Source organism: Curcuma longa, chromosome 21, assembly GCF_044706935.1.
Source record: "Curcuma longa cultivar G26 ecotype Majalengka, Jawa Barat chromosome 21, ITB_CL_G26_1.1, whole genome shotgun sequence".
NCBI lineage: Eukaryota > Viridiplantae > Streptophyta > Magnoliopsida > Zingiberales > Zingiberaceae > Curcuma > Curcuma longa.
The window spans coordinates 3,850,947-3,878,450 of NC_133881.1; the positions used below are offsets into that span (position 1 = coordinate 3,850,947).

The 27,504-nt window shown below is 38.1% G+C and overlaps 4 protein-coding genes and 1 pseudogene across 6 annotated transcripts; 2 read left to right on the forward strand and 3 right to left on the reverse strand.

The window, feature by feature from the left end:
* Positions 1-869: 869 nt before the first annotated feature.
* On the reverse strand, positions 870-5,745 carry LOC141814681 (uncharacterized). Of its 2 annotated transcripts, none has more exons than XM_074702621.1 (10): positions 5,563-5,745; positions 4,097-4,242; positions 3,448-3,600; positions 3,221-3,326; positions 2,843-3,025; positions 2,542-2,704; positions 1,831-2,132; positions 1,528-1,617; positions 1,261-1,361; positions 870-1,188 (listed from the first exon to the last, which is right to left on the reverse strand). In XM_074702621.1, exons 2-9 carry the CDS (start codon positions 4,109-4,111, stop codon positions 1,294-1,296), a joined length of 1,080 nt encoding a protein of 359 aa, XP_074558722.1. In that variant the 5' UTR covers positions 4,112-4,242; positions 5,563-5,745; the 3' UTR covers positions 870-1,188; positions 1,261-1,293. The 2 variants fall into 2 exon arrangements, with proteins under 2 accessions (XP_074558722.1, XP_074558721.1); XM_074702620.1 differs by having other exon boundaries at positions 3,448-3,609.
* Positions 5,746-12,985: 7,240 nt separating this feature from the next.
* LOC141814564 (abscisic acid receptor PYL8-like) lies at positions 12,986-15,179 on the forward strand. Its single transcript, XM_074702507.1, has 3 exons — positions 12,986-13,272; positions 13,578-13,793; positions 14,638-15,179. Exons 1-3 carry the CDS (start codon positions 13,090-13,092, stop codon positions 14,851-14,853), a joined length of 615 nt encoding a protein of 204 aa, XP_074558608.1. The 5' UTR covers positions 12,986-13,089; the 3' UTR covers positions 14,854-15,179.
* A 587-nt stretch (positions 15,180-15,766) lies between these two features.
* On the forward strand, positions 15,767-17,765 carry LOC141814563 (large ribosomal subunit protein uL10-like; annotated as a pseudogene).
* Positions 17,766-20,107: 2,342 nt separating this feature from the next.
* LOC141814562 (ethylene-responsive transcription factor CRF2-like) lies at positions 20,108-21,257 on the reverse strand. Its single transcript, XM_074702506.1, has one exon. It carries the CDS (start codon positions 21,134-21,136, stop codon positions 20,195-20,197), a length of 942 nt encoding a protein of 313 aa, XP_074558607.1. The 5' UTR covers positions 21,137-21,257; the 3' UTR covers positions 20,108-20,194.
* Positions 21,258-24,159: 2,902 nt separating this feature from the next.
* Positions 24,160-27,503, reverse strand: LOC141814752 (putative inactive receptor kinase At4g23740). 2 transcript variants are annotated; one of them, XM_074702698.1, is made up of 3 exons: positions 27,435-27,503; positions 25,674-27,262; positions 24,160-25,051 (listed from the first exon to the last, which is right to left on the reverse strand). In XM_074702698.1, exons 2-3 carry the CDS (start codon positions 26,953-26,955, stop codon positions 24,402-24,404), a joined length of 1,932 nt encoding a protein of 643 aa, XP_074558799.1. In that variant the 5' UTR covers positions 26,956-27,262; positions 27,435-27,503; the 3' UTR covers positions 24,160-24,401. The 2 variants fall into 2 exon arrangements, with proteins under 2 accessions (XP_074558799.1, XP_074558800.1); XM_074702699.1 differs by lacking the exon at positions 27,435-27,503 and adding an exon at positions 27,363-27,427.
* Between the last annotated feature and the right edge of the window lies 1 nt (position 27,504).

Sequence of the window (27,504 nt, forward strand, 5' to 3'; positions counted from 1 at the left end):
AATAAATTGCTTAAAAATATATAAAAAATATTTTTGAGAATATAAGTTGTTCAATAAAACATGATCCAACATGGGCAAAATTATAAAACATTTCTGCAATTGCTTTTCTACGTTCAGCTATTTCTGCAATTGATTTGTTTTCTATTTTTTTATTCATGAAAAATTTCTATTTCAATCTAAATTTTTTTAAAAAATTAAAAAAGAAAGAAAAATCCGCATTACTTTTGACTAGTAAAGTCATACGGACCAATCCATGACAAGATGAATTAATCCATCGTATGATAAGATAGGGCAAACTAAGAAACCTCCAATACAATTCAACTCAAACGGATTATCAATTAAAAAGGTCAATCCATAAACCTATCAAAAAAAATAAAAAAGATATATAAAACATTAAAATTTTTAAATTTGAATTAAAAATTAAATGGGTTAAACCCACAAATCTATAAAAAAAAATAATATTATATATATATATAATATTAAAAATTTTAAATTTGATGAATTAAACGCATGAGCCATTAAAATTTTCATTTTTATTTTAAATCTTAGTAGAAAAAAAAATCTCAAATCAACGGACAACTCAAGCCCCTCAAGCCTATTGTAGGTCGATCCACACATGTCACAAGCTAAGACAGGCCAATCCACTTGAACCCATTTTAAAATAGATGAATAAAATATCAACCCGACCTACTTAAATTATTTGATGGTACAAATCAACCCAACAGACCTAATATAAATTGATGGTTCTAATCGTCCTCTGCTAATAAATAAATTGAAAGATTCTAAAGGTTATTACTAAATCGTAATTGCCCTTTTAGATGCCATTTCTTCTTTCAAAACAAAAAAAAACAAAAAGAAAGAAAAAGGAAGAATCAAGAACAGAAACCAAATAAGGATTGGATAAGTAACAGAGCTTGACCGTGATGATAGTTCATCACCAAGCATGAGCACATAAACTACTCCAAACACAATAGTTAATTGATATCAACTGCAGGAGACAACATTTTCTAAAGATCAATGCACATCAAAACTTACCAGTCAGATTCAACAAGGTTTGGGTCGCAGTACTCGGGCCGAGCTGAAGCTTTTGGCCGATGAAATCCGAATTGTACAAGCTAAATCAACGTTGATGCTGCCGAATAACTAAGTTTGATACACCAACCATCAACCTTTGATGAGACACAGCAGCTGTTCAATGGCATCAAGCTTTGTTAGTTTATTATGTAGGAGAAACCAGAGCATGGTGCCTGTATTATTTACCATCAAGGCGAAAAAGAAAAGCTCAAACTCGCTCTAAGGTTTCTCTTCGTCCGATTGGTGAGAGCATGATCCATTAGCAACATCAGCAAAGTATTCTTCCACTGAAACAAGTACCAAAGAAGGATCATTTATTTTGTTGAAGTATCGATAACTAGACAACATAAAAGCAAACAGGGAAATCACACTCACAACACGTTATAATCTTATCATCGCATGAGAAGAGTGAATGTAAGGGAGAAAAAAAGAAGAAGAGGCTTCTGAGGTTACCTATATCATCCTGTTCTGGGGAGCCCAGCAAGATGTCAGAGTCTGATGGCAAGAAAGGAGAACCATCATAGTCTCCCAAAACTCCAAGATCTTCGCCGAAACAAACAAGAAAGAGGTGACCATTAATTATTTGCTTGAGAAAAGATTACTAAGGAAGAAAAAATAGTTATAAGCACAATTGAGTTGTATGTTTCAAAGCAATAAATATGGAAATCCACTGGATTTTGAATGATGGAAGGGAATCAGATTGTGTACTTCCAAGGGTTATATTTATTTTTTTTTTCAAAAGCGTTGCAAGATTACCTCCTAAATTTGAAAAATCTGCTGTCAGATCTGACAAGCTGAAATTCCAGAGCTGTCCCAATGATCTCGTTCCATCTCTTGGGTGTCCAACATCATCTGATCCTAGTTGCAGCCCTCCTGTGTGCGTTGCATCAGATGGGAAGGTTGATTCTAGAGCTGATGCATCCATGCCTATCCCAGACATCTCTGGAGTGAAAGGAAAATGATTGCTTGATGCTGCTGATGCAGGGCTCAGAGCCATCTCCGACATGGAAGAAATGGTGCCACAGGGAGGGGTCGCATGAGCCACTTCAGGCATGCCGCTGTCAATCATAATTCCAAAGCAAAAGAAGTTTTCGTCAAATAAGGAATAATGAAAAGGCAAAGGATGAATGCTACATGTTCTGATTAGCTTGAAGTATACCCTCCAGGTGACAGGTGTTTCACTATGTATAGAACAACAATAGCGATAATACACAGACGTTGACTACAAAAACAAAAAGATTTAATCCAGATATTCCCACATGAAGGGAGTTGAAGTTTGGTATTTCTTGAAACAAAAAGAACCAGCAAGTATGCGACAATAATAACAATCATGAGTATTATGACATGCCTCCAAAGCTATGTAATTGATTTGGCTCCCGACATTGAAATGCTGAATGTTCTAAGCCTATTTCACTATTTTATAACTGGATGGGAAAAAAATTGTAAGCACGTCAAACAATTTCTTACTTGGTCGCAGAGTTGATGCGAATGGGATGAAAACCACCTGGAGCAGGAATACCATTGACTACATGACAGCTGGAGAGCCCACAAGCCATCGAGTCAATGTGAGGCTGGCCTGTAACTGGCATCGGATGCTGAGGAAGAATAGGATAGCCCATGGGTAAATTGACTGCACTGCAAATGAGTGTTAATTAAGCTTTATGTTCTCTAGAAGCAATTTGGTCAGTTAGAAGTAAAGATCAACTGTTGGGTATATATAGTTCATTCTTGTTCAAAGAAATTTCAGAGGAATCAGTCGAAAAATTACCAGGCATTGTGTGAATCCCATTTTGAATCGGAGCCAATGGAACCTTAGGCTGAACAGGATATTTCATAAGATGATACTGGTGCTCAAGCAAGTGATTGAACAAAATGATTTGCTTCTTCAGCTTTAGTCTTATATAATAAGCTCTGAAAAACTCTGCATTTTCTTCTTCCAATTTCTGCCATACTGGGAAAAACACAATAATTCAGACAAAAAAAAAATCTACAATGCACTGGCAAGTAAAAAAAATAATAGTTTAAGCAGCACTCTTATCGGCCAAGTATGACATGGCATTGGTGGTTGATTTAATGCTGCAAGTATTGTCAAAATATGAACATGATATCAATTACAAAGCTTAAGGTTTGAAATGAGAATGCCTACCTAATGTTGTAAAACCAGGTTCTATCCTAGCACGGCTAGACAACGTTCGAACCACCTCGCTTCTATTCATGTACAGTTGTAGACATCTTTCTATCAAGTTTTGCACCTGAAGCACATCGTGATGGAGATAGGAAATTAACCATCCATGGACACAGATATATCATGCTATCTTCACAAAATGTTCTTGATTGATAAAAATAAATCAAACCAGCAATGGGAAGCCTCACCAGTTCAATGTCTTCACGAGAAACCTTTCTGCTACAGCTGCTTGCATTGGATGCTGAACCTGATTCTGCTTTAGGAGCTTCAACAACTGGAGTACTTTGAGGGTCACCATGTAAATCATGTGAAGCTTCTGAGGATGGTAGTACTTCTGCACACTGAGGATCCTTTCGAGAAATTCAAGAGAAAAATAAGATAAATGGACAATGTATTTACATATTCTAAATGAGATCTAGTATAAGCCTATAAAACAAGCTTGTTCCATTTTGCAACAGGAATTTCAAATTACAATGTCTGCTGGAAAAGTACAAAGGCGAGTAATATATTGTCCTAAGTCTTAGCAATGCAATTCAGATTTGAGTTACTGCAGAAAAAATGTAGGATATCACTAAACCAGTAGACTTGATACTTTATGTATTTTACAAAGTTAGTAGTTGAAAACATGATCTCATTGAGGGTTTTCCCCTTTCTTTCTTTCTGTTCTTTTGTAATCTTGAACATTACACTTTTAACAAATACATGCAATTCACTTACATGAAGAAGAAGAATTGGGATCATGGCATCCACTTACATCAAGATAAATTTTAATGAAACATAGACAATTTAGTTGAGCAAGCAGAGATATTATTGAAATTAGAATTTACTAACTTTCACCTGTGAGGTCTTCATTCAACTCTGTCTCAGCGTGTTAATACAGCAAAACTCATTTGATTTGTGAGGGCAGGAACACAGAGAGCAACGCCTATCACCTTTTATATTTTCAGGACTTCATCATGCTCCATAGACATTGTGGTTGACTCCTGCAATCTAATTTGTTAATACAACCTAAAAGGGTAAACAGGTTAAAAAAGAGATATTCTAGCACACTTTGCTTAGCTGAAATGGAAGCATAAGATTTTTGCACCAAAGGCAACCCCAACAGGAGGGAAGTGAAAATCTCATTGATCACAACACCTGTTTTTTTTTCTAGTTTTATAAGTTGAGCCAAACCAATGGTGGCATAAATTTGTCTAAAATTGATTTTTAAATGTCTACTGTTTCCAGAATTCTCAAATATCATGCCTGTTGATAAAGAAAATTGTCAATGTATGCAGCAATTTTGGGCATTATGATTAAAAGTATGTTAATCAAGTTCCATATATATTTTTCTGCATGGCAATTGAAGGTTATAATATTCTAATCACAAGTTAACCTTGGCCATGAAGCCTCCAGGTTCGATGCATAGTAAGAAAACTTAGGTGTTCAAACTCTATGAAATATGGCAAACCTTCAAGTTTGTTAACCACACTATTATACGATGGGGAAACTTGTGCAAACTAAGCACATAAAGCTTTATAACACCCATATCCGAGGTTGCAGACATAATCTTTCCAACCAGGAAAAAAAACATAAAGTCAAGTATCAATGCTAATAGAACTCTCTCTGCACTTGGCATGAGATTAAAATAAAGACCAGACAAACAAAATAGGTTTAAGATTGCAGCAAAATAAAACTACAAATGAATCTTTCCTTACCACCGCAACAAATGAAAAATATGATATGTCAAATATTACGCAAAAAAAAAAAAAAAAAACTTTTAGCATAGATTCTTTCTCATAGTGACCTCCCAAAGAACCGAGGATAAGAAAACCAGTCTCACAAGCAAGCAATATTTCCGAGCGAAAAGTCAGAATAATTTTATCTGGAGACAAAAAAAAAACAAAAACAAAACTAAGTTTGGCTTGAAGGACAATACTGTGGAAGCTTGATGACGTAGGCACAGAGAATTATATAGATATTACCATATGAACAACTATTTGGAATGCTTCTTATCCATGGATAACATGTGGTTAGCAATTAGTTGGACAAGATTATCTCAAAGTCTCCTGGAACTCTTCCCCTTAGAGGAAATATGAAGCGATATAGAACCAATCCCAAAATTAAGTTCTCAAAACTCATACAGCAAGATACTAAAACATTAAGAGAAAGAAGGGGAACTAGAACAATACATTAACATGGTTTTTGTCGATTTATGCAACACACAAGTCAGAGAAAATCAAAAAAAAAAAAAAAAAAGAAGACATTTTTCATTCGCGACTCGAGAGGGGCGGACTGAAAAACACTGCAACTTGGAATCTCACCGATAAGCAAAACGCTGGACGAAAGAGATGAAAAAGCCGAAATTTTCAGGGGTTTTTTCCTCTTTCTCGCGGACTGCGGAGGAAGAATTGGAAAGAGACGGAGGTGATGGAGTGCGAGGGAGAAGTACAGTGAAGAACAACAAAATACTTCCTAAATGGTAAAGTCGCCGCCGTTCATAGCTCCGTAGTTATACACTGCATGACCCCTGAGCAGCCGTATAGGAACCATTATGGAGGCGCCCGTACCATAGTCACCAATGAGATGCTTTCAAAGGAGCTGAGTCACCCATAAGATTTTCATGGTCGATGACGTCATGATCGCCATTAGCAATATCAGCACCTTGAACCTGACTCTTTTTTTTTCTTTTTCAATTTTATACAAAATTTCAAAATCGTCCAAATAATTTTCTAATTTTTTTTTTTCTGTTTTTAACTCGGCCATTGATGTAATTACTGTATCTACCAGAATAAGTTAATAATAATTTTAAAATGCATCTTTATCAAAATGCCTCTTATAATTTTAAAATTATTAGAATATCAAAGTTTTTAATCTCATGATATTCCACTCTTTTAACTCTTAATCATTAACATGTTTATTTACTGTGGCAATCATGATAATGGTAAAGGGTTAAAACAATAAAAATTTAAAATTTTCAAATGACACTTTTAAACAAAAGATAATGGAATTTATGGTCCAGGAAAACAGTGATGAACACTTTGATAGCTACAAGACATGAAGGGTGAATGAAGTCCTCTAACAATTAATTGAAACATGAAGGTTCTTGGAAGATTAAGAAAGACACCAATCCGTATTGTTATTATTATTTTATAAACACTTACCCAAAAGAAAGACTGTGAGATGAAGAAGTGAAGGCTTACCTGCAGCAGAGAATTCAGAAATCAAAAGCAGAGGATGGTCCTCAAAGTGGAGATTATTATTAGTATTCTCTAGTTTTGGTATGGTTCCTTGAAAAATTTTGTGGACCCTGGCACTGATTGGTCTCGAGAAGACAAAATTTTGTTGTATGTGCAGCAAGATCTAAGATATTTATTCAGAAAAAAAAAGACAACAAATTACAGATTCCTCTAGGAGAAAACAATAATTGACACTGGAAGAAACTATTTGTAACTATTAGGTAATAGTTCATTGTTACTTGAGAAATAATATATATAAATTACATTTTAATCTAAGAAAAGCCCTTTAACTGTAGCGCAAAAATAAGCAACCCCACACAATCAATTAACCAACAAATTACTCATTCAGTGAATCATGAAAGAATTCCCAAGTCCTAATACTTGAGTTCCAATTTCCAACAGTATAACTGATCAGATAATTTCCATCAGTAGAACCGATGAGATGAAATAGGGGTTGTTTTCTTTGTAATTTTGGGTCCTTGCTCTAGGAAATTCATGCAAGGAATGCTCCACTTGTTCTTCTGAAAAAAGGATTTATAGGTAGTTGGTGCTAATTATGGAAGAGACTATCTCCATCAGACTTTCTGATGGTGATGCCAAACTCACTCCATGCTTCACATGCATTGAAATATAAAAGGTAGAGAAATTTTATGCATAATGATGATCCCCACACTCCCACCTATAACTAAAGAACAAAGATGATAAACTTTGTGGTATCCTTGTAGACCCTAGTTATATATAAATGGAGAATACAGAATGATATGGACTTCAGCTCTTTGTAGAAAGTATGGGTTAGCATACGTATGGTCTCCAAGAAAGTATGAAGCTGCCAAGGACTAAGCTTTCAGAGGAGGATGTTTTTGTGCTGGTTGAACAACACAATGTGGTAATCCCTCTTTAGCATATGGGACGCACATGAGATATTATTGAGAAAAGCAAAGACTGTGAGTGTAACTGTATGGTGGTATTTCTGAGATGCTCTAAATACAATACAATATTCCAAAGGGCTAGGGATAGATAATGACGTTTCTCCTACTTTTATTTCTATGTAACACTCACCATTGACACATTAACTCATGTTATAATTAAAGTTTCATTTGTATGTTTTAGCATCACTTTAGTTTGTGCTAACAAAATTAATCCTGGCTTTTTCAGAAGATAACAGAGAATATGATCTTGTGAGATCTAATTAATGGTATTTAAGTTTTAAAAACACAGAAGTAAACATCAATCAGTTGTCAAATGTTGCAGGAAGTTGGGCAATACTTACTTTCACCTGAAACTGTGGAACTTCGTACTTACTGTAGGATCGTGTAGAATTCTTTCACTTGCACTTTCAATATGCTTTTACATACTGATGGCAATGACTGCAAATTTCCAATCCATGGAGCATTCCAAATTAGAGATGTTGTATGATGCATTTAGGAGACCAAAATACTAGTAAAGAAGAGAGTTTTCTTCTAAAAAAGTGACTTTTTTGTATTAAGAGAGTGCTGGAGTTGAGGTTGCACTTTCCTCAATCAAGTTTAGGGAGGATTAAGAGAAATCTTAAATGCTATTTTTATTGTACTTTTATTCTCACATTATATAGACTTGGATTCTATCCGTAAATGTAGGCTTAACCAAATCAAGTGAAATTGCTCATGTTTTTTTGTGTGTTTGTGTTGTTCTAATAAGGGAGCTGAAGATTTCCACCAAATTAGCTTATTGTGGTTGTTATTCCACATTCTAGGACATCAAATTTGAATTGTACCTGGTGGGATTCTAGAAAGTGGAGCAATCTCAATCCCATCTATTGGTATCATAGGCACTTACAATCCCTACAAGAGAAACATCACTGCTTTTACTAAAGTAGGCACCTGCTTTGAGTTATCACCCTTTTTAGATCATGAAAAGGGCGACTTTTGGTTTTGGGTGGTCAACTTGTGGCCATCCATAGCAGAGCTCCAAGGAACATGAATAGCCTATTAAATTTCTTGTGACATCCCTCTGCATTGGATGACAAGCCATGAAAGCAAACGCATGGACCTTGTGAATCCACACCCATATTCACATTAGATTCTACTAACCCCTACTCGGATTGGAGCCATTGGACCACAGGAAATGAAACAAAGCAATAGAGAGAGAGAGAGAGAGAGAGAGCGATGGAGAACCTGGACCAGAACCGATGTGACCTGACAGGATTAGAGCGAGCAATAGATCAAAAATTGGGCCTCGCTTGATTCCGTGAAATCTGCAAACATCAAGAAGCAAACAAAGATCTAAGTTTTTGCACTGTTAGAGACGCATGCTTTATCTACAGTTTTAGGGTTCATAAAAGGCTCACATCCAGGCGATAGGAGAGCGAGATGGGAAGGGAAAAAGCTTCGGTTTGGGGAAATGAGAACAAGTTAGAGTCCGAGACAAATGAATGCCAGAGAGGAGGAAGCGGAGGAGGAGGAGGTCTCGTGCGCCGCGTCGGCATCGCCGCCTGACCCACCGCCGGCCATCGGCCATCGCCGCCGGAGATTGGGAAAGCGCCGCGGCTCCACCACTGGAAGATGTGGACCATTTTACAAAATTCCAAGGAATTAAAACCAACAAACCACTTGGGGGACTAAGTAACAAATAACGTAAAATTATATAACGTAAAATTATCGGTCAAGCTATCAAAAATACATTTTTTATATTTCTAAAATAAATAATATAAAATTACTTTGTTATAATAAACAATATATATATATGGACAATTTATTGAACCGCATATAAATATATTTTTGTAATACCCAAAACACGTATCTAATTTTTATATTCATCAAAATCCAATCGTTTTTCATTTGTGCCCCTACTTTATGATGAATTGATGATGCACCATTATAGCAAAAGGTGGAGTCAATGATCTCATCTCATGACGATCTATGAAAAAGATAAATTAAAAAATTATAAATGATCATTATGGAGGAAAATATTTTCTCAGAATTGATGATGCATCGTTAGTTGACTATCATGTAACAATGAATTCACTAATTGATTTCTAAATTTATTGCGCTCACTCAGGGCCGGCTCTAGGCATAGGCTGGTAAGGCCTATGCCTAGGGCCCAATTTTGATTGGGGCCCAAAAAAAATTAAGGGATTTAGGGTTAATGGATGGTAGATTATTAAAATCCGACCCGGAAAGCCGTCCCTTCGCATTCTTTCTCGCCGCGTCCTGATATCGCCTCTTCAAAACACCCGATCTCGCCTCTTCGACTCTTCATCTCCCATTCTCCCCTCTTCTTCGATCGTTCGACGAATCGACGCGAGCAGCGAGTTTCTTCTTCGCGTTCTTCTTCGACCGTCCCTCTTCTTCGACGCGACTCGCGAGCAGCGAATTTCGCGTTCTTCTTCCTCGTCCCTCTTCTTCGACCGTTCGACGCGAGCAGCGACAGCGAGCTCAACTGCTCAAGCAGGCGCCAGCCGCTAGGCGAAACCGTCTTCCTCGCCCCTCTTCTTCGATCGTTCGACGCGAGCAGCGAGCTCAAGCAGGCGCCAGGCGAAACCGCGAATTTCGCGTTCTTCCTCGGGGCGTTCGGCGTTCCTGACCGGGAGGAGACGAGGAGTTCACTGCGGATCGTCGGATTCGTTGGGCGTTCGGCGTTCACGGTTCACTGTGGATCGCCGGATTCATTGCGGATCACCGGATTCGCTGACTGTTTACTCCGTACGTCCGTATTTGGGTGGATCCGATAATTTCTTTTTATTTTGTTGTTTCTCCGGATTGATTATTGTTCTGCACCAGATATGAAAATCCTGTTGTTTCTCCATGGTGCTCTTAATTTTATTCCCTACAGATGTCATACTTCCCATAAAAAAATTGACCATCTAAGTTCTTTTATAACTTTATACTTTTTTTTTAATATATCAGTTGTTTTTTATTACCATAATTTCTCTATGTTAGTATGTTTTTGTTTGGATTTCAACTTTTAACTTGTGCCAATACCAGTGTTTTTTTTTTCCTTAGCTTCCTTCTATATTATTGTTGCTGAGATTTAACTTTTAGATAGTGATTTTTTGTGCCAATACCAGTGCTTTATTCTTTACATAATTACATCATAACATGAGTTTGATAAAGAACCCAAACAGAACATATATATGAATATACTTTCCTCCCTCTTCCTTAGAACTTATATGTATGGCGAGAATTTACTATATTTTCTATATTTTAGAGGCCCGTTGATGAGATTTACTTATTTAGGTAATAATTTTTCGTGTTTGATCCAGATGTTCTACAAGTCCTTTGACGAATCGTTCGAGGGGCGGGGCGGTGGATCGTTTCTGACAAGGCGGACTATCAAGGTAGATTACTTTTGAATCTATTATTAATTTTCAGTAGATCATTTATTATCAGAGTAAATATTCATCTTTCAGTTTCTATTATTAATTCTATTGTTTTTATTTCTATAAAATAGTAGAGAATTATATTATTATTATTTGAATATAAATATGTCTACTAAAAAATATGATTCTGGACATGCAAAACGTATGAAAAAAAGAAAAATAGAAGAATTTAATGAATCTCAAAAAGGTGCACTTGATAAATTTGTTATTAATAATAAAAATCAAAACTCAGAAAATAATGTAATTAAAAAGGGTGAGAGAAAATTTTTTAAAATAATAACAATCATTTTTAAAAAAAAAATCGCCTAGGGCCCCCCTTAGGCTTGAGCCGCCCCTGCGCTCACTCATTTTGTGATCAACAATTGACTACCCATAACTTATTAATTGATAAAATTTTGAAATATAGTAGTAGATTGATTAGTTATGGACAATGAATTGCTAATCATAAATTGAGCATAATAAATATAAAAATCGACTTTTGAATTTGATTGTTGTATCATTGCTCATAAAAACATAAAGTATAATTGAAAAATAATTACGTATTTTAATAAATATGAAAGTTAAATATATATTTTAGATATTATAAAAATTTACCCACGTGGTTTAGTAAATTATTGAAATATATATACTAAAAAATTTATATATATCCAACTTTGGGCCCTCTAGGAAGTCACTTTGAAGCACAGGTTTAGGCCCAACGTTTCCTAGCAAAAGTTGATCGAGATTGTTAGCGTCCCAATAAACAAAGAGGAGAATTATCAAAATTTGACGGGTGTATTAGAAAGAAAAAAAATCAGGGCTTGATTGTGAATTTTAAAATATAAAGACCCTAATTGATTATTTCTCACCATCAATTATTTGGATAATTACTTGTCTAATTGATTCTTTTATCATAGTGCTTGCCTAATGTTGTCGCTAATGCTCCACGATGCTCGCAAATAAATATTGAGCATTGAGTACTTTTACATTATTTAATTTTTATTAACTATTGTACAACATGGGGTAAAATATTGTATTCTAAATTTTTATTAAGACTATAATTTAAAAGTGACAAAGATATTGCGTGTGATTTTTGTTATATTGAATTTCATGTTTGGATCCGAATCTTGACGAAATCGAACAATACTCTTATTCGTCATGATCAATTGCAGTTTTTTTATTTACTTCCTTATATAAATGATCATGGGACCAATTGTATGAGATCGTTAGGGTGACGAATTCTATTTTTTTTATCGAAGAATTCCATATTTACTAGTGAGGTAGGAGGGATCATTTTTTTTTTTTTTGAAGAATGGAAAAAAATACATTTTAAGTCCCCTAAAAAGCTGGCGCACGTGCACAGGCACGCGTTCCACCAAGATTGTGGGTGGAGCCAATGAGGCGATGTCTCGTCCCCACTTGCAGAAGAAGATAATTACAACGGTCCACGCCACTCGACGTCAACCATCTCCCGGTCCGGTGCCGGCCCTGTAAACCGCCGACGCGTGGTCATCTAATCGGCCGTCCGTTTCCGCGAAGCAACGGATCCTACGGTCATCGCCTGCCCTATCTCTTTGACTCCTCGCCAGACCATATTCCGGATAATAACAAAGAAATGACAACGGTGGCAGTTGGTTCCCTACCTGGTCAGTGATTGGATAATACCTGGGACCCGCTTTGCTGTTATGCCTTACGTACGCTATGGCCCATGAACGCGGAAGGATAAAAAATCTGTAAAACAAGAGGACATGAAGTTGGTACTTATTTACGATTACGCCCTTGCTAGACTTGGTGGGTTCGGTGCCACAACAATTAAGCAGTCAAGTCCGTGATTGGTCCTCCGTCGCGGGCCCCACGCGAAAGTGTCTGTTGTGCCCGGTGGTGGCAATTAAGTAAATAAATAGAAGGCCAACGGCTTTTAATACGCATTAGGATAGGATAATGATAAAAGAATTTCATTTGACTCACATAAGTTTTATCCGATGTCAGATTGGTCCTCTGAATTTCGTTTATCTCGTGAGTACCCTTTAAAACTTTAAACTTTTACCTCAGTTTTGTAATTCTGAGAGGTATTTTTTTAAAAATGTAAATATAGGTGGGTCAAAATGAAATATGTACCGAATAATATTAATACGCTGGGGAGAAGCGAGCATATTATTTTGGAGCGGAAAGGATTCTCGTCGATCCGTTCTGGAGTCATTGATTGGGCGGCGCTTGGAGAGCTCTGTAGAGGCGATCGAGCTGCCTCGACTCTTCGTGGAATCGGAAGGAGAAGCATGGTGGGGAGGGGCGACGGTGCCATACCGGAGTACTGGCGACTCGCCGACGAGATGAACCCGCCGGGGATCGGGTGCAGGGTCATGGAGTCGGAGTGCGTCCGGAGATTCCACCGACATGAGTTGCAGGAGAAACAGTGCAGCTCGTGCGTGCTCAAGCACATCAAAGCCCCCGTCCATCTCGTACGCGCTAGATGTTTTGCTAGGGATTCTGTTTTAACTTCCTTTTAGCGCTTAATGTTCGAGTATGCTATTTTCGGACGAATGGAGTTGTTTTTCTATGCAGAAGTTGGATTGAGGATGCGATTGGTTACCAACTTAATTTTAGAAAATTTCAAGTTCTTCCCTAGTTTCTGCGCAAAGTTTTTTTTTAAAAAAAAGCAAAGTATCGATCTTATTGGAGATGGATAATGGCTGTTAGTATTTTGAGATCTTTGATTTGGACTTCTAGATCAAAATTTGTGATGGAAGAATGGTTCCCGTGTCAGGTGTGGTCTTTGGTGAGGCGATTCGATCAGCCGCAGCGGTACAAGCCGTTCGTTAGCAGATGCATCATGCAAGGGGATTTTGCAGTGGGGTGCTTGAGAGAAGTTAACATCAAGTCTGGTCTGCCTGCTACTACCAGCACTGAAAGGCTGGAACAGCTTGATGACGACGAGCGCATCCTGAGCATCAAGATTGTTGGAGGAGACCACAGGCTTCAGGTATTTTGTTCTTCTCAACCATCATCTGCTAAGAGATTGGTTCTTTCTTCTGTTCTGCCCTGTTGTAAGATTGAGATTAGGTAGACCAACTGCTTAACATTCCTGTTATGGAAAATGAGAACTGTTTCAGACAATCTTGATCATGAATCTTCCAATAGGGAAATCACCCATGAAGTATCCTATGATCTCTTTGATTATGTTAATATATAGTATCTTATTCTTCAGAATTATGAGAATTGATCTTTTTTTCAAGTTTCAAATATTTCTTCCTTTCTGTCCTTTAGGAAATTATCTAACTTTACTTCAATCTTATACATTTGAAGCAAAAAAGGTACTTGTACATTTAGCCTTAAACTAACAAAAGCAATCTAAAATTTTACAGTGCCTCATTGTTTCTTCTTTGATCAATTATCCTCGCGTTTCATCAGTATATACGATGAAGCTGTCACAAAGATTCCATTGTTTAGGCATTTTAGTGAAACTTGTGCATCAATATACGTCGTTGTAAGTAGGATGGACAATAATTGGCAAAATTTTCATAAGGATAGGACACAATTCGTTTAGGCTATCGAATGGTCTAGTCTCTTTCAACTATGTATCTGTTTTGAATCAAAGTGGTTGTTGCAAAGGTTGGATGTATCCAATTGTATTGTATCTCGGGTGCTACTGCCTATTCTATCCAATAGACTGCATTATAATTACACTGGTTTGCTTAATTTCAGTAGCTGTTGTCTTTGTTAATCTACTTGATGATTAGAGTTTTTTTATGAATGTAGTTTTTGCTGATCATCATATTTGCTCCAGCTGCATTTTAGCTCATAGAAATCTTAATGTTTTTCTTCAGAACTACTCATCTGTTTTGACTGCACACCCTGAGATTGTCGATGGTAGATCGGCAACATTGGTGATCGAATCATTTGTGGTCGACGTGCCTGAAGGAAACACCAAGGATGACACTTGCTTTTTTGTTGAGGCTTTTATCAAGTGCAACCTTAAATCATTGGCCGTGATATCAGAGAGATTGGCAGCTCAAGATTCAGTAGGGAGATCTACAACTTAGATCATCAAAGTTTTTGTCACGTCTGTCTCATTGACATCCGATGCCGATACCGATACCGTTGTTCCTAGTTCATGTTATCATGTTGTTCATTCGACTTGCTCAGTTTTCTACTGCTAAGCAATGCAGAAGAATTTGCTGGTACTCGCCATCGAGTTGAAAATGTTAGTACTGCATCTAAACCAAACCACCTTCCCAAACCATTGGAAGGTTGGTGTAATTTGTAGTCTGTAAATATTTTGGCTATCCATTTTGCTAACAGATTGAAGATGTCACCAACTGTTTTCTAAGCTTATTTAAATATTTATGAATTTGATAATTATGTTTAATAGCTGGAGAATTTAAGTGAAATATATGTTTAGAAGCCTTTTTTTTCTGTGTGTGTATGTATTTTTGCTCATATCACCTCTCTTGCTTTGTTTTTTTAGTGTTTTTTTGTTATCATCATGTTGTTTGATGTTAATTAATTTTGACACAATTTTAATAGAAAATAATTATCAATTTGTTTTGTAACTAAAAAATGCATAAATCATGAGCACAGATTAAGCTTTTTTTTTTTTTTGTAACTAAAAAGTCCTATTAAACCATTATAATTTTCCTCAAAATTAATATTTTGCCCTTGAAAATTCAATTTAAAACTATTAAAATATCTTCTAAAATTATAAAGTTTCAGATAACTATTATTATCTATTAATTTCATAAAATAATGATTTGATTTAAAGAAATAGATTCCAGATCCAGAACATTCTTCGCGTTCGCTTCGATCTCAGCCGTCCACGCGTCTGCACTGGGTTTCCTTTCTTACCTTTTCTTCCGTCTCCTCTGCCTATAAAAATGGCGCCACCACCCTCCTATCGGTCTCTTCGATCGTTTCCTTCTCCTCTCTCTTTTTTCTTCGATTCCATTCGATCGCAAGATGGTTGTGAAGCTCTCGGAGGCGGAGAAGAAGATCAGTAACAACAATAAGCTGTGCTCGATGCTGGGCGAGTACGGCAAGATCCTCATCGCCACCGTCGACAATGTCGGCTTCCAACCAGATCAAGAATAACCCGCATAGGCCGCTGCATCGGGTTCCACTCCGAGAAGACCGGAAACAAGGGTACGCCCTCTTCCTCATTTCGCATTTCCTCATCTTTGTATCCGCATCGGATCTAGGAACTAAAGCATTAGGTATTTACTGGTTCAGCCTCGTCTTGTTCAGGGGAATATGGGATTGTTATTCAGAAAGGGGGATCTTAGTGAAATCAGCGAGGAGGTTGCCAAGTACAAGGTATTGAATATCATGCCTTCTTCAAAATCTTTCTTCAGTTTAAGAATGTGATTTTTGATGTTGGTTATTACATTTATAATAGTTTATGGCCAAGTGATTAATATTTTTGATTGAGGTTTTCGGGTTTTTGCAAATTGTTGGATAATTTGATAGAATGCATGCAAATACAATGAAACAACTTTTCAACTCCATAGCATCTTTAGTTCAATACAGTATGCATACATTTGAAGTCCAACTCCGAAGGGACCAAACATGAAACATGCAACGCTGAAACTATGCCCCTTGATCATCTAAAAATGTGTCTTTCCTAGTGATTTTTATGTTGGTTATTACATTGATCATAATTTGGGGTAATGTGATCAATATTTTTTGGTGAGGTTTTCCAGTTTAGAACTTGTTAGATAACTTGTTTTCTAGATAGTATGCAAATACAATGAAGCATCTTTTCAATTCCTTACTGTTAGCCCAATATACTGCATACATATGAATTCCTGCAGCACCAAAACAACGAAATATGGAACGCGAGAACTGTGTTGCGTGATTCTATTACCTTTTACTAGTCTGTAAGAATATCAATCAGAATGGGAACTTGCAAGTAAGTTATGTTTCATTCCTACTGTTTTTAGTGATGAGTTCAGGTTATACAGGATTGGAATTTCTACTATCATTCCTCATTTTCATGAAAAATCTTCAAAACATTTGAATCTAATACAATTTTCATGAAAAAACTTCAAAATGCATAAATAATACTACTATATTGGACTTTCTTTCCTAAGTTCAGTTTTCTGTGTGGTCACTACTAAAGATTTACAATTCTTGAAATTCATTTGCTTTCTTATTCAATTCACAGGGCATTGTATCATTTATTTCATTTGAATCAATAAACCAGATATCTCTACGAGTATAGTACTCAATCAACCCTTGAAGTAGAATGTTTCGTTCTATGTGTTTGTTGCTCCAATTGATGTCATCGTCCCCCCTGGCAACAGTGGATTGGCCTTTCACAGACATTTTCTTTCAGGTTAGTATATTACCAATGAGATAAGATAACCTCATATTCTTTGACAATGGTGCTTGTAGTTAACTTATTGAAGTCTTTTCTCTCCTTCAGGTGCTCAACATCCCAACCAAGATTAACAAGGGCAGTGTCTAAATAATCACCCGGTTGCGTTGATCAAGAATGGAGACAAAGTGGGTTCTTGTGAGCCTGACCTTCTCGCCAAACTCGCTATAAGAGCTTTTTCTTATGGCCTTATTATTCTCTCCAAGTATGAGAATGGATCTGTCTGCAACCGTCAGGTCCTAGATCTCATAGAAGAAGACCTCATTCAAAAATTTGGCATGGCTCCACATATGTTCATCAATGCGTACAAGGACATGCTTTCTGTTGCAATTGCAACAGATTACACCTTCCTACACGCAGAGAAGGAGTGCCTCAAGGTGAGACCTGCCTTACTAATCCTACCAGCTGAATGATGATTGAGGGTTCTCTAAATCATTTGAAATGGTGCAGGACCCAAGCAAGTTTGCAGCGGCTGCTGCAGATGCTGGAGCTGAAAAGTCAGTAGCAGCACCTGCAGAAGAGAGAAATGAGGAGCGTGCCGAGGAGCCTGACGATGACATTGGCTTCAGCCTGTTTGATTAGGGTTTTCAAGTTGTGCACAAGATAAGTAACAATTAGAGGCTGCATGGTTAGTTTTTCAAGCCATTGCATTCTTTGTAGGTTTAGTTCTAGTTTTACTGATAAAGTTTCTGATTATGTTTAGATTTCACTAACCAATAGCCGCAGCTTGGTCTATTAGTAAGCGAGTTAGAATTGAAAGGCTTTCGACTAAAATTTAAAGGTATGAATCAGTATACAGACATTTGGAGAACTTTAACTTTGTCATTTCGTTCTTACCAAAAAAGAAATTATTTTACCAAATAGTTTAATACGTGTTCCCTCGAACCTATGGAATGAAGTAAGACATTAATTTTTTAATACATGTTCTACCAATTGAGTTATAAAGAAATTAGTGTTGCTTGAAAATTCTATTCTATCTATAATTCCCGAAGTGATGGATTTCTATTTAGCGCATTGTTTTTATTCCCTATGTTTCCTCCATTTTAAGGAGGGAAGGATATGTTCATGGATTGATTTGTTCTTTAAATTGGAGGATTTTATATTTCAAGCAAGTATAGTATTGTTTGTACGTTAGTGCTCCATGATCTTCAACTTGGCCTTTGCGTTGTTGAAGGAACCGTCTTATGTTTAGCATCGAGCTAGTTATGAATGGCAAAACTATTTGGGATATCAAGGATAAGGAATCCTTGTTTGTTGGTTATTCTCCTTGCGTCTCTTCCTTTCTTTCATTATAATTACCAAAGCTCATCTATGAGATCTCATCTTCGAACATGTTCGTTTGGTGTTGCCTATGCTTGGCCCTAAATCCCTCTCTTTGTGTTCACTTACACCCATCTCTTACGCTTGGACATTACTGTCCATACTTTTGGTCTCTCAACACCCATCTCTTAACCCTTTGTCCCATAAAAAAGAAGAAGAAGAAAAAAACATCCTTCACAACTACTAATTTTAATTCTATGAATATAAACTTTTCTTCTCTTGTTTCTTCCTTAATGATTAATCCCAAATCGAGTAAGACTATCCTTGTCCCATTTGTTACTAAATTATCAATATATTACATGGTGGTGTTGTGGATGATAACTTTTGGGGCATAATGGTTAAATTTAGGGGCACAACCTTTATAAATCAATTGGTACAAAAGTGTTGTTTAATTCAAATTTATTATTAAAGTAATTTTTTAAAATACCATTCAACATTTGCTATTTAAAAAAAAATAGCTTCAAGGTTCACCCTTTAAAACAATTTTTTCATAGTCAAAATACATTATATGTAAATGAGTTGAGGGATATTTTAAAAATCATCCTCTTTTATGCTTCTTGTAAAAATATATACACATATTCAAGAATTAGATAGAAGAGGATGTAACAAATGAACTAGATGAGTTGACTTCAAAAGATATGCAATAATTGATCAAAGGATTATTTAAAGTTGTGGAATTTTCAAAAGGTACATTTAATTTTTAGAATTTTCAAATGACACATTTATTTTCTATTTTATCCCTTTCAATCACTGTGATGATATATTCAAAGAACATATGTTGAATTTCATAAAATAACAGTACTATAAATTTATTTTCTATTTTATCCCTTTCAATCACTGTGATGATATATTCAAAGAATATGTTGAATTTCAAAAAATAACACTACCATAGTGCTACATTTCAAAAAGCAATACTATTTTAATGTTGTATAAATTTTAAAATTAACACCATACAGTACTGTTTTATTTTTTGAATGCAACATCGTAGTTGATGGAAATCAATATTACTGTGATGTTAATTTTTAAAAATCACTGTGTTGATTTTTGAATGCAACACCGTAATTAGCAGAATAGGTAAAATGAAAAATAAATGTTTTCTTTAAAAATTTAAAATGTCCTTTGGTCAATTGCCGAAAGATATAAATTGGTGAAATTAATTAACTAAATTTTTTAAAAGAAAAATTTTCTTGTCATAAATTAAATTCTAAATATAACAGGAACCCCTATAAATGCATGAACAAAATTAGCAAGCCAGTGAACTTTTTTTTTTTTTCTAAAAACGGTTTTGAATTCAATAATATTAAATAAAATTTATTACATCAACAGCTGTTAAATGGGACGTGACGGTTCGGTCCGACCAAATCAATAATTAGAAACCGGTTCAATTTAATTCCACCCTTTGATCCGACATGATCTAGTAACAGAATCTAGCAATCCACGTGTTGAACAGTAATATGCAAAAAACCGCCAAATCCAACCGTGACACACCTCCACGTGTCCTAAATTCTCCTTTTTTTAACTGCCATTTCAAACAGATGGAAATGTAAAAAAAAAAATCCAAAATTTTACTGAAATAAAATTAAATTCCTAATAATATTCCGAATTAATGATTAGTATTCTTCGCCCTTTTTTCTTGGCCGAGAAATCGGCGACCGGCGTCCGGCGACCAAATCGCCACCGAAGACTCGGGCTCAGATGGCGGGGTGGGGGAGGAACCAGTCGCCGAGATCGGAGAATAGATCGTCGCCGGCGGCGAAGGCAGTACAGAGGTCGAGGTCGCGGAGGAGCAACACGTCGTCCAAGTCGTCGGGCAAGTAGCCGATCGGCAACTCGTCGTCGTTGCAGAAGCCAAGCAACTCGTCGCAGAGCGTTTCGTCTTCGCCCGGGAGCAAGAACCGGCCGTCGTCCGCTGCCGTCGGTTTCGGCTCCTCGGCTGGCTTCATGGACAAAGAGGAGGATGAAGTGGAGGGAGACGGGCGGCGGAGGACGGTGGTCGGGGAGCAGAGATCGTTCGAGTCACTGCCGGACGAGTTGTGTCGGTCGTCGTTCCTCTTGTTGTTCTTCTTCTTCTTCTCCGGCGGCGGAGTGAGGCAGGAAAGGACGGCGAGAACGTTGGGAGTGAGCGCGGCGGTCGGCGTCGATGGCAGCGGGAAGTTGGTGATCGCCTGCGCTCCACGGAGCTTGAAGGCAGCGGCATCGTACGCCCGCGCCGCCCCCTCGGCGGTGTCGAACGTACCGAGCCACACGCGGGCGCGCCGCCACGGGTCCCGGATCTCCGCCGCAAACTTCCCCCATGCCCGTTGTCGCACGCCGCGAAACCTCATCCCGCCGCCTTCTCCGCCGGCCGCCACACCCTTCTTCCCCCTCACCTCCCCGCCGACGCCGGCGACCTTCGCGGCCTTGGCCTTTCCGATGTGGCGCTCTGGCCGCAGCCGGATCTCCTGCACGTACCGGCGCACTCGCCGGCAAGGCGTCTCGTCGCCGGACGAGTCTGTGGCGTCGTTGTCCTCGCAGAAGACTCGCACCGTCCACGGCTGCGGCGGAGGCAGTCGGTTCGCCGGCGCCGGAAGAGTCTTCGCCGTCACCACCACGTTCTCCGTCCGCTTCACCGGAATCAAAAACGAAGCACCCATCCTGACATTGGCCGCTGCTCTCCTGCATCCAACAAATCAAAACCAAATCTTTTCCATCTCAAAGCCTCCAATTTCTTCCCCAAAATCCAAATCGTACGCAGATTGACGACGAAGAACATTAAATCAGATTTATTTTTAAGAAAAATATAAATAAATAAATAAATACTCGAATCCAAGAACAAGCTGCAGAAGCAGAGCATCAAAAGCCGAGGAAGACCACTGAGATGCAGGAGAGGAAGGATACAATTTTATAGAATTCAATTATGTCAAATTCGGAAAAAATATTTTTTGGTATTTTATTTATGGTGTTAAAAATAAATTTGTATTCAGAATAAAATTTCCTTTTTATAGATAAAAGAAAAAGAAAAACAATGCATGCATTTACTCTACTTACTTGCCTTAACTAAATTAATCTTGTCGCACAAGAATTGAAGTTCATTTATTAATATTTTAAATCATGGATGACTAGAGATTGGATAAGAAAGAAATTCTTAATTATTATTCTAATCTATATCTATTCAAGTTTTGATTTCGACACCTTAATTAACATAATTAGATTCAAAAATATAATTTATCACAATACGATAAAACTATATTACACTATAAAAATAACCTTAAACAACGATTGAATTAACGATCGAATTTAATACAATTATTAATTTTTCGATCGATATCGAATTTCGATTGCTAAATAGTGACGATAATAAAATCGATCGCTATTTAACGATAAAATTATACTTCGGTCGCTAAATAGCGATTGAAACATAGTTAACGACAGAATCAAATGCAATAGTTTACGATCGAATCGGGCTTCGGTCGCTAAAATTAACGATCGAACACAGGTTCGGTCGCTAAGTTTGGATGTGGACGAGATTAAGATTTAGAAATCGATTTTGCCTTTTAGGGAATTTTATTAGCAACTGAACTCAAGTTCAGTCGTTAAAATAGTGATCGAAACCTAGTTTGGTCGCTAAAATTTCCTAAAACACGACCCTGAAGCTCGCAGCTCCGATCGCGTTTTCTCCCAAACACTAAAATTCCTTAAAACACGATCTAGCTCCGATCTCTCTATCGTGATCTCTTCGGCGGGATTTATCTCCGGCATTACGGGGTGGGATGGTAGTAAGTTTATCTTCTTAGATTTCTCCTTTTCTTCGTGTCTGATTGCAGGGTGGCGGCGGTGTTGGCCGTGGGGCCGACAGCGACGGGTTGGTGGTGTTGATTGAGTTAGGCGGGGTTGCCTGAGGGGCTTGGCCTCGACGCCAATCGAGTCACAACGGGGCTGCCGACAAGGCGCGGGATTGTAGGGGTCAGGAGCAGGGTTGTCGGGGCCAAGTGCGAGGCTATGGGGTCAGTCGTGGAGCTAGCGGGATCGACTGTGGGGACGGTTGCAGGGTTGCAGGAGCCGACCGTGGGGCTACGGGGATGGCTATGGGGTTGCGGAGCTGTCGAGGTCGGCTGTGGGGTGTTGGGGTCGGCCGCGTGGCTTGCTACGATATCGAGCTAGGACTTCCATGTGGTTGGTTGTAAGATAAACCTCGATAGAAATGCATGCTACCAAACACAAGATGCAATCGTGTTCGGATGCACGTGCAGTCTCGGTCAGGAGATAGAGTACACAAATAGACATATATTGAAAGAATTTTATGGTTATATTTAAGACATTATGTAATTTGATTGTTATATTTAAGACATTATGAATCGTGATTGATGTAATTGTTATTTTGTTATTTTCAGATATACTGCATATTCTGAGCACTCATTTCTTGTTATGTTTGCGATCTATTCTAGCCGTGATACTTTAAATTTTGAAGTTTAAATATCTTATTTAGTTAAAGTTTAAGTGATATTATATTTTAATTAAGTTTATGTTATAATTATATGCGTATTTAGCTTTACACATTTAATAATATTATAAAATTTTGACCAAATCCTTATTTTATCGTTATTAATCAAATCCTTTTTGAAATGCATATTTATCATAATTTCAAATCGTCTAACTAGAGTATTTATTAATCGTCTAAATACATTTTCGTACTATCTTAAACATGTCTCTCAAAATTTTTCTTCGATAGATACAATTCCAACTTTATTTTTAATTTTTCATTTTTTATCCTATCTATCCTTATATGTCTGCACATCCATCTTAACATCATCATCTCTGCAATTCCCATTTTCTACTCATATGCGCGAGTTATAATCTAACATTCAACTTCATACAATATAATAGATCTAATCGTCATTTTATAAATTTTTTTTTTAAATCTTGGAGGTACTTTACAATCACAAAGAATATTTAACACTTTCCTCCATTTTAACCATTCCATTTGTATTCTATATAAAACATCTCTCTCAATTTTTTAATTTTTTTAAAAAATAATCCTAAATATTTAAAACTCTCAATTACAAATAATACGTCATCTCCTATATTTTTAATGAAAAAATATAGGTAACAAAAATTTATCCAACATGTTTTACTTGTTAGAGGCCACGCAATAGAAAATTTTGGCCATTATTGTGATATGCATTTTTTAGATATCAATAAAACATAGATAATGGGAATAAAAAGAAGGGAAAAAAAAATACTATACATTAGTGAAAAGAGTAACAAAGAGAAACTTGGCAATGGAAATGTGAGATGCAAGTGAAGGTATCAATGAAAGTGAAAGGCGAAATAAGCATCGACCTATCAAACTTTGCATTGCCTAAGTCACTATCGAACTTGCAAAGACAAGCTTGGCAATTGAATGCATAGATAAATAAAGTCTTTTAGTAAAAGTTTCAATGACAATGAAATGCAAAACAAACATAAATCTAGTAGACTTGTAGTAGCAGAGAGATTGCAATGCAATGACAATGAAGAATCCAGAGTGTTAACACCTACAATTCTTTTAGGTGCAAGAGTACCAAAGAGAACTAGGATCCCAGTTAGAGCTAAGTTTATCTCTTTGTCCAACAAAAAACATGAAAAAACAGAAAAGAGAGCAGTAGACATTACGATAGTTATATTTCATAACTGAAGATTAAGAAACAACAAGTGGATAAATTCTAAATGTTCATAGCAGTAACAATTGCAATGGCTATACTTGATAACCGTATAGACCTCGGAAAACCTAAGAAAACATCTCCTGCACTATTTTTAACCTAGAAGAGTTGGAATATCATGGACAAAGCCAAAGAATCTGGACAGATTGATGCCACAAGAATTTAACCACACTAAGTTGAAGAACAGAAGAACACTAGAAATGATATAGTTAAGCGAATCTCACTGTGAGGTTGATGTGGCTTGTGTATCATGTGCTGGTGTCGGCGTAGAGGCTTCTGTCAAAGTGTGGTTGCTGCTGTCAAACCTTCTCAGTCCTTCGATCATTTGCACCACTTCTATCATTTTGGGCCTCCTCTCGGGTGTTCTCACTACGCAGCTCATTGCAATTTGAAGTGTCTCCACCATCTCTTCTTCTATGTTCGGATACCTCATCAGCTCCACATCGAAAACTTCTGCAGTCCATTCTTCGCGGACAACAGATTGAACCCAACGAACTAGGTGGATCACCTCATCAGTGCCTCCTAGTATTTGAATGGGAGATTTGCCTGTGAGCAGCTCAAGCAGTAGGACACCATAGCTGTAGACATCAGATGCCTGTGATGCTTTCCTAGTATCCACCACCTCGGGTGCACGGTAACCTGCAGTGCGAGAGACAGGCGGGACCATTGGATTGCTGATGGATGGCAAACCCATGTCAGAGACACAACCGTATTGCTGGTTGTTGAGGAAAACATTAGACGACTTTATGTTTCCGTGGACAAGCTTGCCGTTGTTTTCATTATGAATGCATGCTATTCCTCTTGCGGCACCAAGTGCTATTCTAAGCCTGGTTTCCCAGTCAAGGGGTATTCTGTCCTGTCCTCTCTTCCCTGCAATGGAAATGCATCACAGTAACAAATATTACCGAAGGGCCTGATGTTTTAAAAACTTGCTTCATAAAGAATCATCTGCACGGATTAAATACGCTACATATTTCATCGGGGTAGGTAAAATATTCCTATTGTTCAGCTACAAATCATTCAAAAATGTTTGGACAGGTAAAATTTGTTCATCAGCATCAATTGTGCACCAATGACAGATATTTTCAACACATTCCAAGTTAACGAGCGAGGTTAAGTATTGAAGAGGTAGCATAGTAAATGTCAATGTTTAAAGTATCAAGTGCCTCTAGGTTGATTATTTTCATGAGTCAAATTTGAATATAGCTAGAAGAAGTTAATTTGAGCACTAGCTATCTAAACAAACAAGACGAGCGACCATTCAAGCCAAAAGAACACATGAAACTGAAATTGGGAACGCAACTAAATATCTAACACTTTACAATAGTTGAAACTGAAACCTAATGATCCAGAATTGCAACATTGTAGCCTTCAAAGATCCAGCGAATACTGAGCTATGCATAAAAATATATGTAGCATGACGAAAAAAAACCTAATGAAGTAAGAACATTGGCAGCTAGCTAGATTTGTGAAAAAGTGACAGAAAAAATACCATGTAACAATGAAGAGACACTCCCCTGGCTATAGTAGTCATACACCATGAGTTTCTCATCCTTAGAATAGTAGTATCCTTTCAGCTCCACCACATTCTCATGTTTTATCCTCCCTACTACCTCCATCAGCTGCTCAAAATCTCTCTTGCCAACAATAACATCCTTCAACCGCTTCACGACCACCGTTGTTGCATCCTCCAGCGCAGCTTTATAGGCAGTTCCAAATGTCCCCTTACCTAAAACCTCAGCAGAAGCCCTCAGCAGATCCTCTAGATCAAAAGCAAAGGTACAACCTTCAAAGAACACCAGCCGGTTATTTTCATCTTCTTTTCTAGTGACAGCCTTTTCTGGTGAATGATCCCCCTTTGACCCTTTTCCTGAGACATAATTCTCTGCATTGCCCCTCGAGCAGCAAAGATAGAAAAACAATGCAAGCAACGCAAAGAGTGAAGCACATCCACCGACTATAATGCCAAGAATTGCAGATTCACTCAATTTCTTCTTGGTTGTGAGGCCTGGGGATGGCGAAGGAGCAGGCAGAAGTGATTCTGGAGATGGAGTGGGCGGAACTAGTGATGTAAAGTCATTCCCAGAATATGATGAATTTGGATGAATTTGGAGAAATTTAGGAATTGTGCCATTAAGGTGGTTATTGGATAAGTTGATGAATTGTAAGCTGGGGAGTTCAAGATCTGGAATTTGGCCTGACAACGAGTTGTTGGAGAGGTCTAGAATGGTGAGCAGAGTTAAATTGGAGATGGAAGAGGGGATACTCCCGTTAAAATGATTGAAGGAGAGATCGAGCACGGTGAGGTTCTTCCAAGGCGAGAAATCGAAGGGTAGAGGACCAGATAAGCGGTTGAACTGGAGATGGAGCCCCGTGAGAGCGGTAAGGTTCGCGAAGTCCGGCGGGAACGAGCCGGAAAATCTATTTGACCGGAGGCTCAGGATCTGGAGGGCGGAGAGGCGGCTGAGGGTGTTAGGCGGGATCGGGCCGCTGAATCCAATCCCCGGGAGGTGGAGGGAGACGACTCGGGAGCCGTCAGCATTGCAGTTGACGCCGGTCCACTGACCGCACACCCCGGTGGCAGGGCTCCAATTGAGGCCGCGGCCGTGGGATGAGGCGTTCAGGAAGTCGATCAACGCTTTCTCGTCCTCCGCCAGGCTGCCAGCGCCGACGCCCGCGGCGGAAATCGCCAACCAGAGAGCCAAAACCACTGAAAGCATTCGTCTTGAACACATTTCCAGCTCAAAATTCATAAATCTCTTCTCTAGCACCATAACAATCTCAACTTTACCTCCAAAACCCTACTTTTCCATTAGAAACAAAAAAAAACCCGCAAAAACACACACAAAAAGCCAACTTTTTCCTATTCCTTGCAGAGTTTCCACCAAACAAGTCACCAAAAACTCGAAAACTCCGTCCTTTCCACCTCCGCAGCCCCCCAAAACTCCGAGATTCAGACTCCGAGATCTCAGAAGAGAGCAAAACCGGGGGAAGACAAGATGTAGCCGTTGAGAAGCTTCGCGCAGCGCCCGCGCCCACCGCGGAAGGCACTGAATGCAATCATTCACTCACTCGCGTCAACTGCAAGCACCAGCGAAGAGAGAGCGATAAAGAAGCAAGCGTTAGCGTCGAGCACTATTATTGCTCATAAAAAAAAAAGGAGTAAAAATGCGGTCTTCACCAAACTCCATGTGAGAGAGCAGAGCGACACGCGGAAGAGGGGAAGAGGAAAAGAAGACGACGCAAATCATACCTTCCGAAATCGCCATTGCCGAGCTCGAAGAGAGATTTGGGGATACGCACGCCATCGAGAGCGATGCCGC

Excerpts from the sequence above, each read along its gene's own strand:
- LOC141814752 (XM_074702698.1), bottom strand. The coding sequence starts at position 26,955 with ATGGTGCTAGAGAAGAGATTTATGAATTTTGAGCTGGAAATGTGTTCA. Across the intron at positions 25,052-25,673 it reads TGTCTCTTCATTGTTACATG|GGAAGAGAGGACAGGACAGA; the intron begins GTATTTTTTCTG and ends TTTCCATTGCAG.
- LOC141814564 (XM_074702507.1), top strand. The coding sequence starts at position 13,090 with ATGGTGGGGAGGGGCGACGGTGCCATACCGGAGTACTGGCGACTCGCC. Across the intron at positions 13,273-13,577 it reads TCAAAGCCCCCGTCCATCTC|GTGTGGTCTTTGGTGAGGCG; the intron begins GTACGCGCTAGA and ends TTCCCGTGTCAG. Across the intron at positions 13,794-14,637 it reads GAGGAGACCACAGGCTTCAG|AACTACTCATCTGTTTTGAC; the intron begins GTATTTTGTTCT and ends GTTTTTCTTCAG.
- LOC141814562 (XM_074702506.1), bottom strand. The coding sequence starts at position 21,136 with ATGGGTGCTTCGTTTTTGATTCCGGTGAAGCGGACGGAGAACGTGGTG.
- LOC141814681 (XM_074702620.1), bottom strand. Across the intron at positions 2,705-2,842 it reads TGGGATTCACACAATGCCTG|TCAATTTACCCATGGGCTAT; the intron begins GTAATTTTTCGA and ends TTTGCAGTGCAG. Across the intron at positions 1,362-1,527 it reads CCCAGAACAGGATGATATAG|TGGAAGAATACTTTGCTGAT; the intron begins GTAACCTCAGAA and ends TACTTGTTTCAG.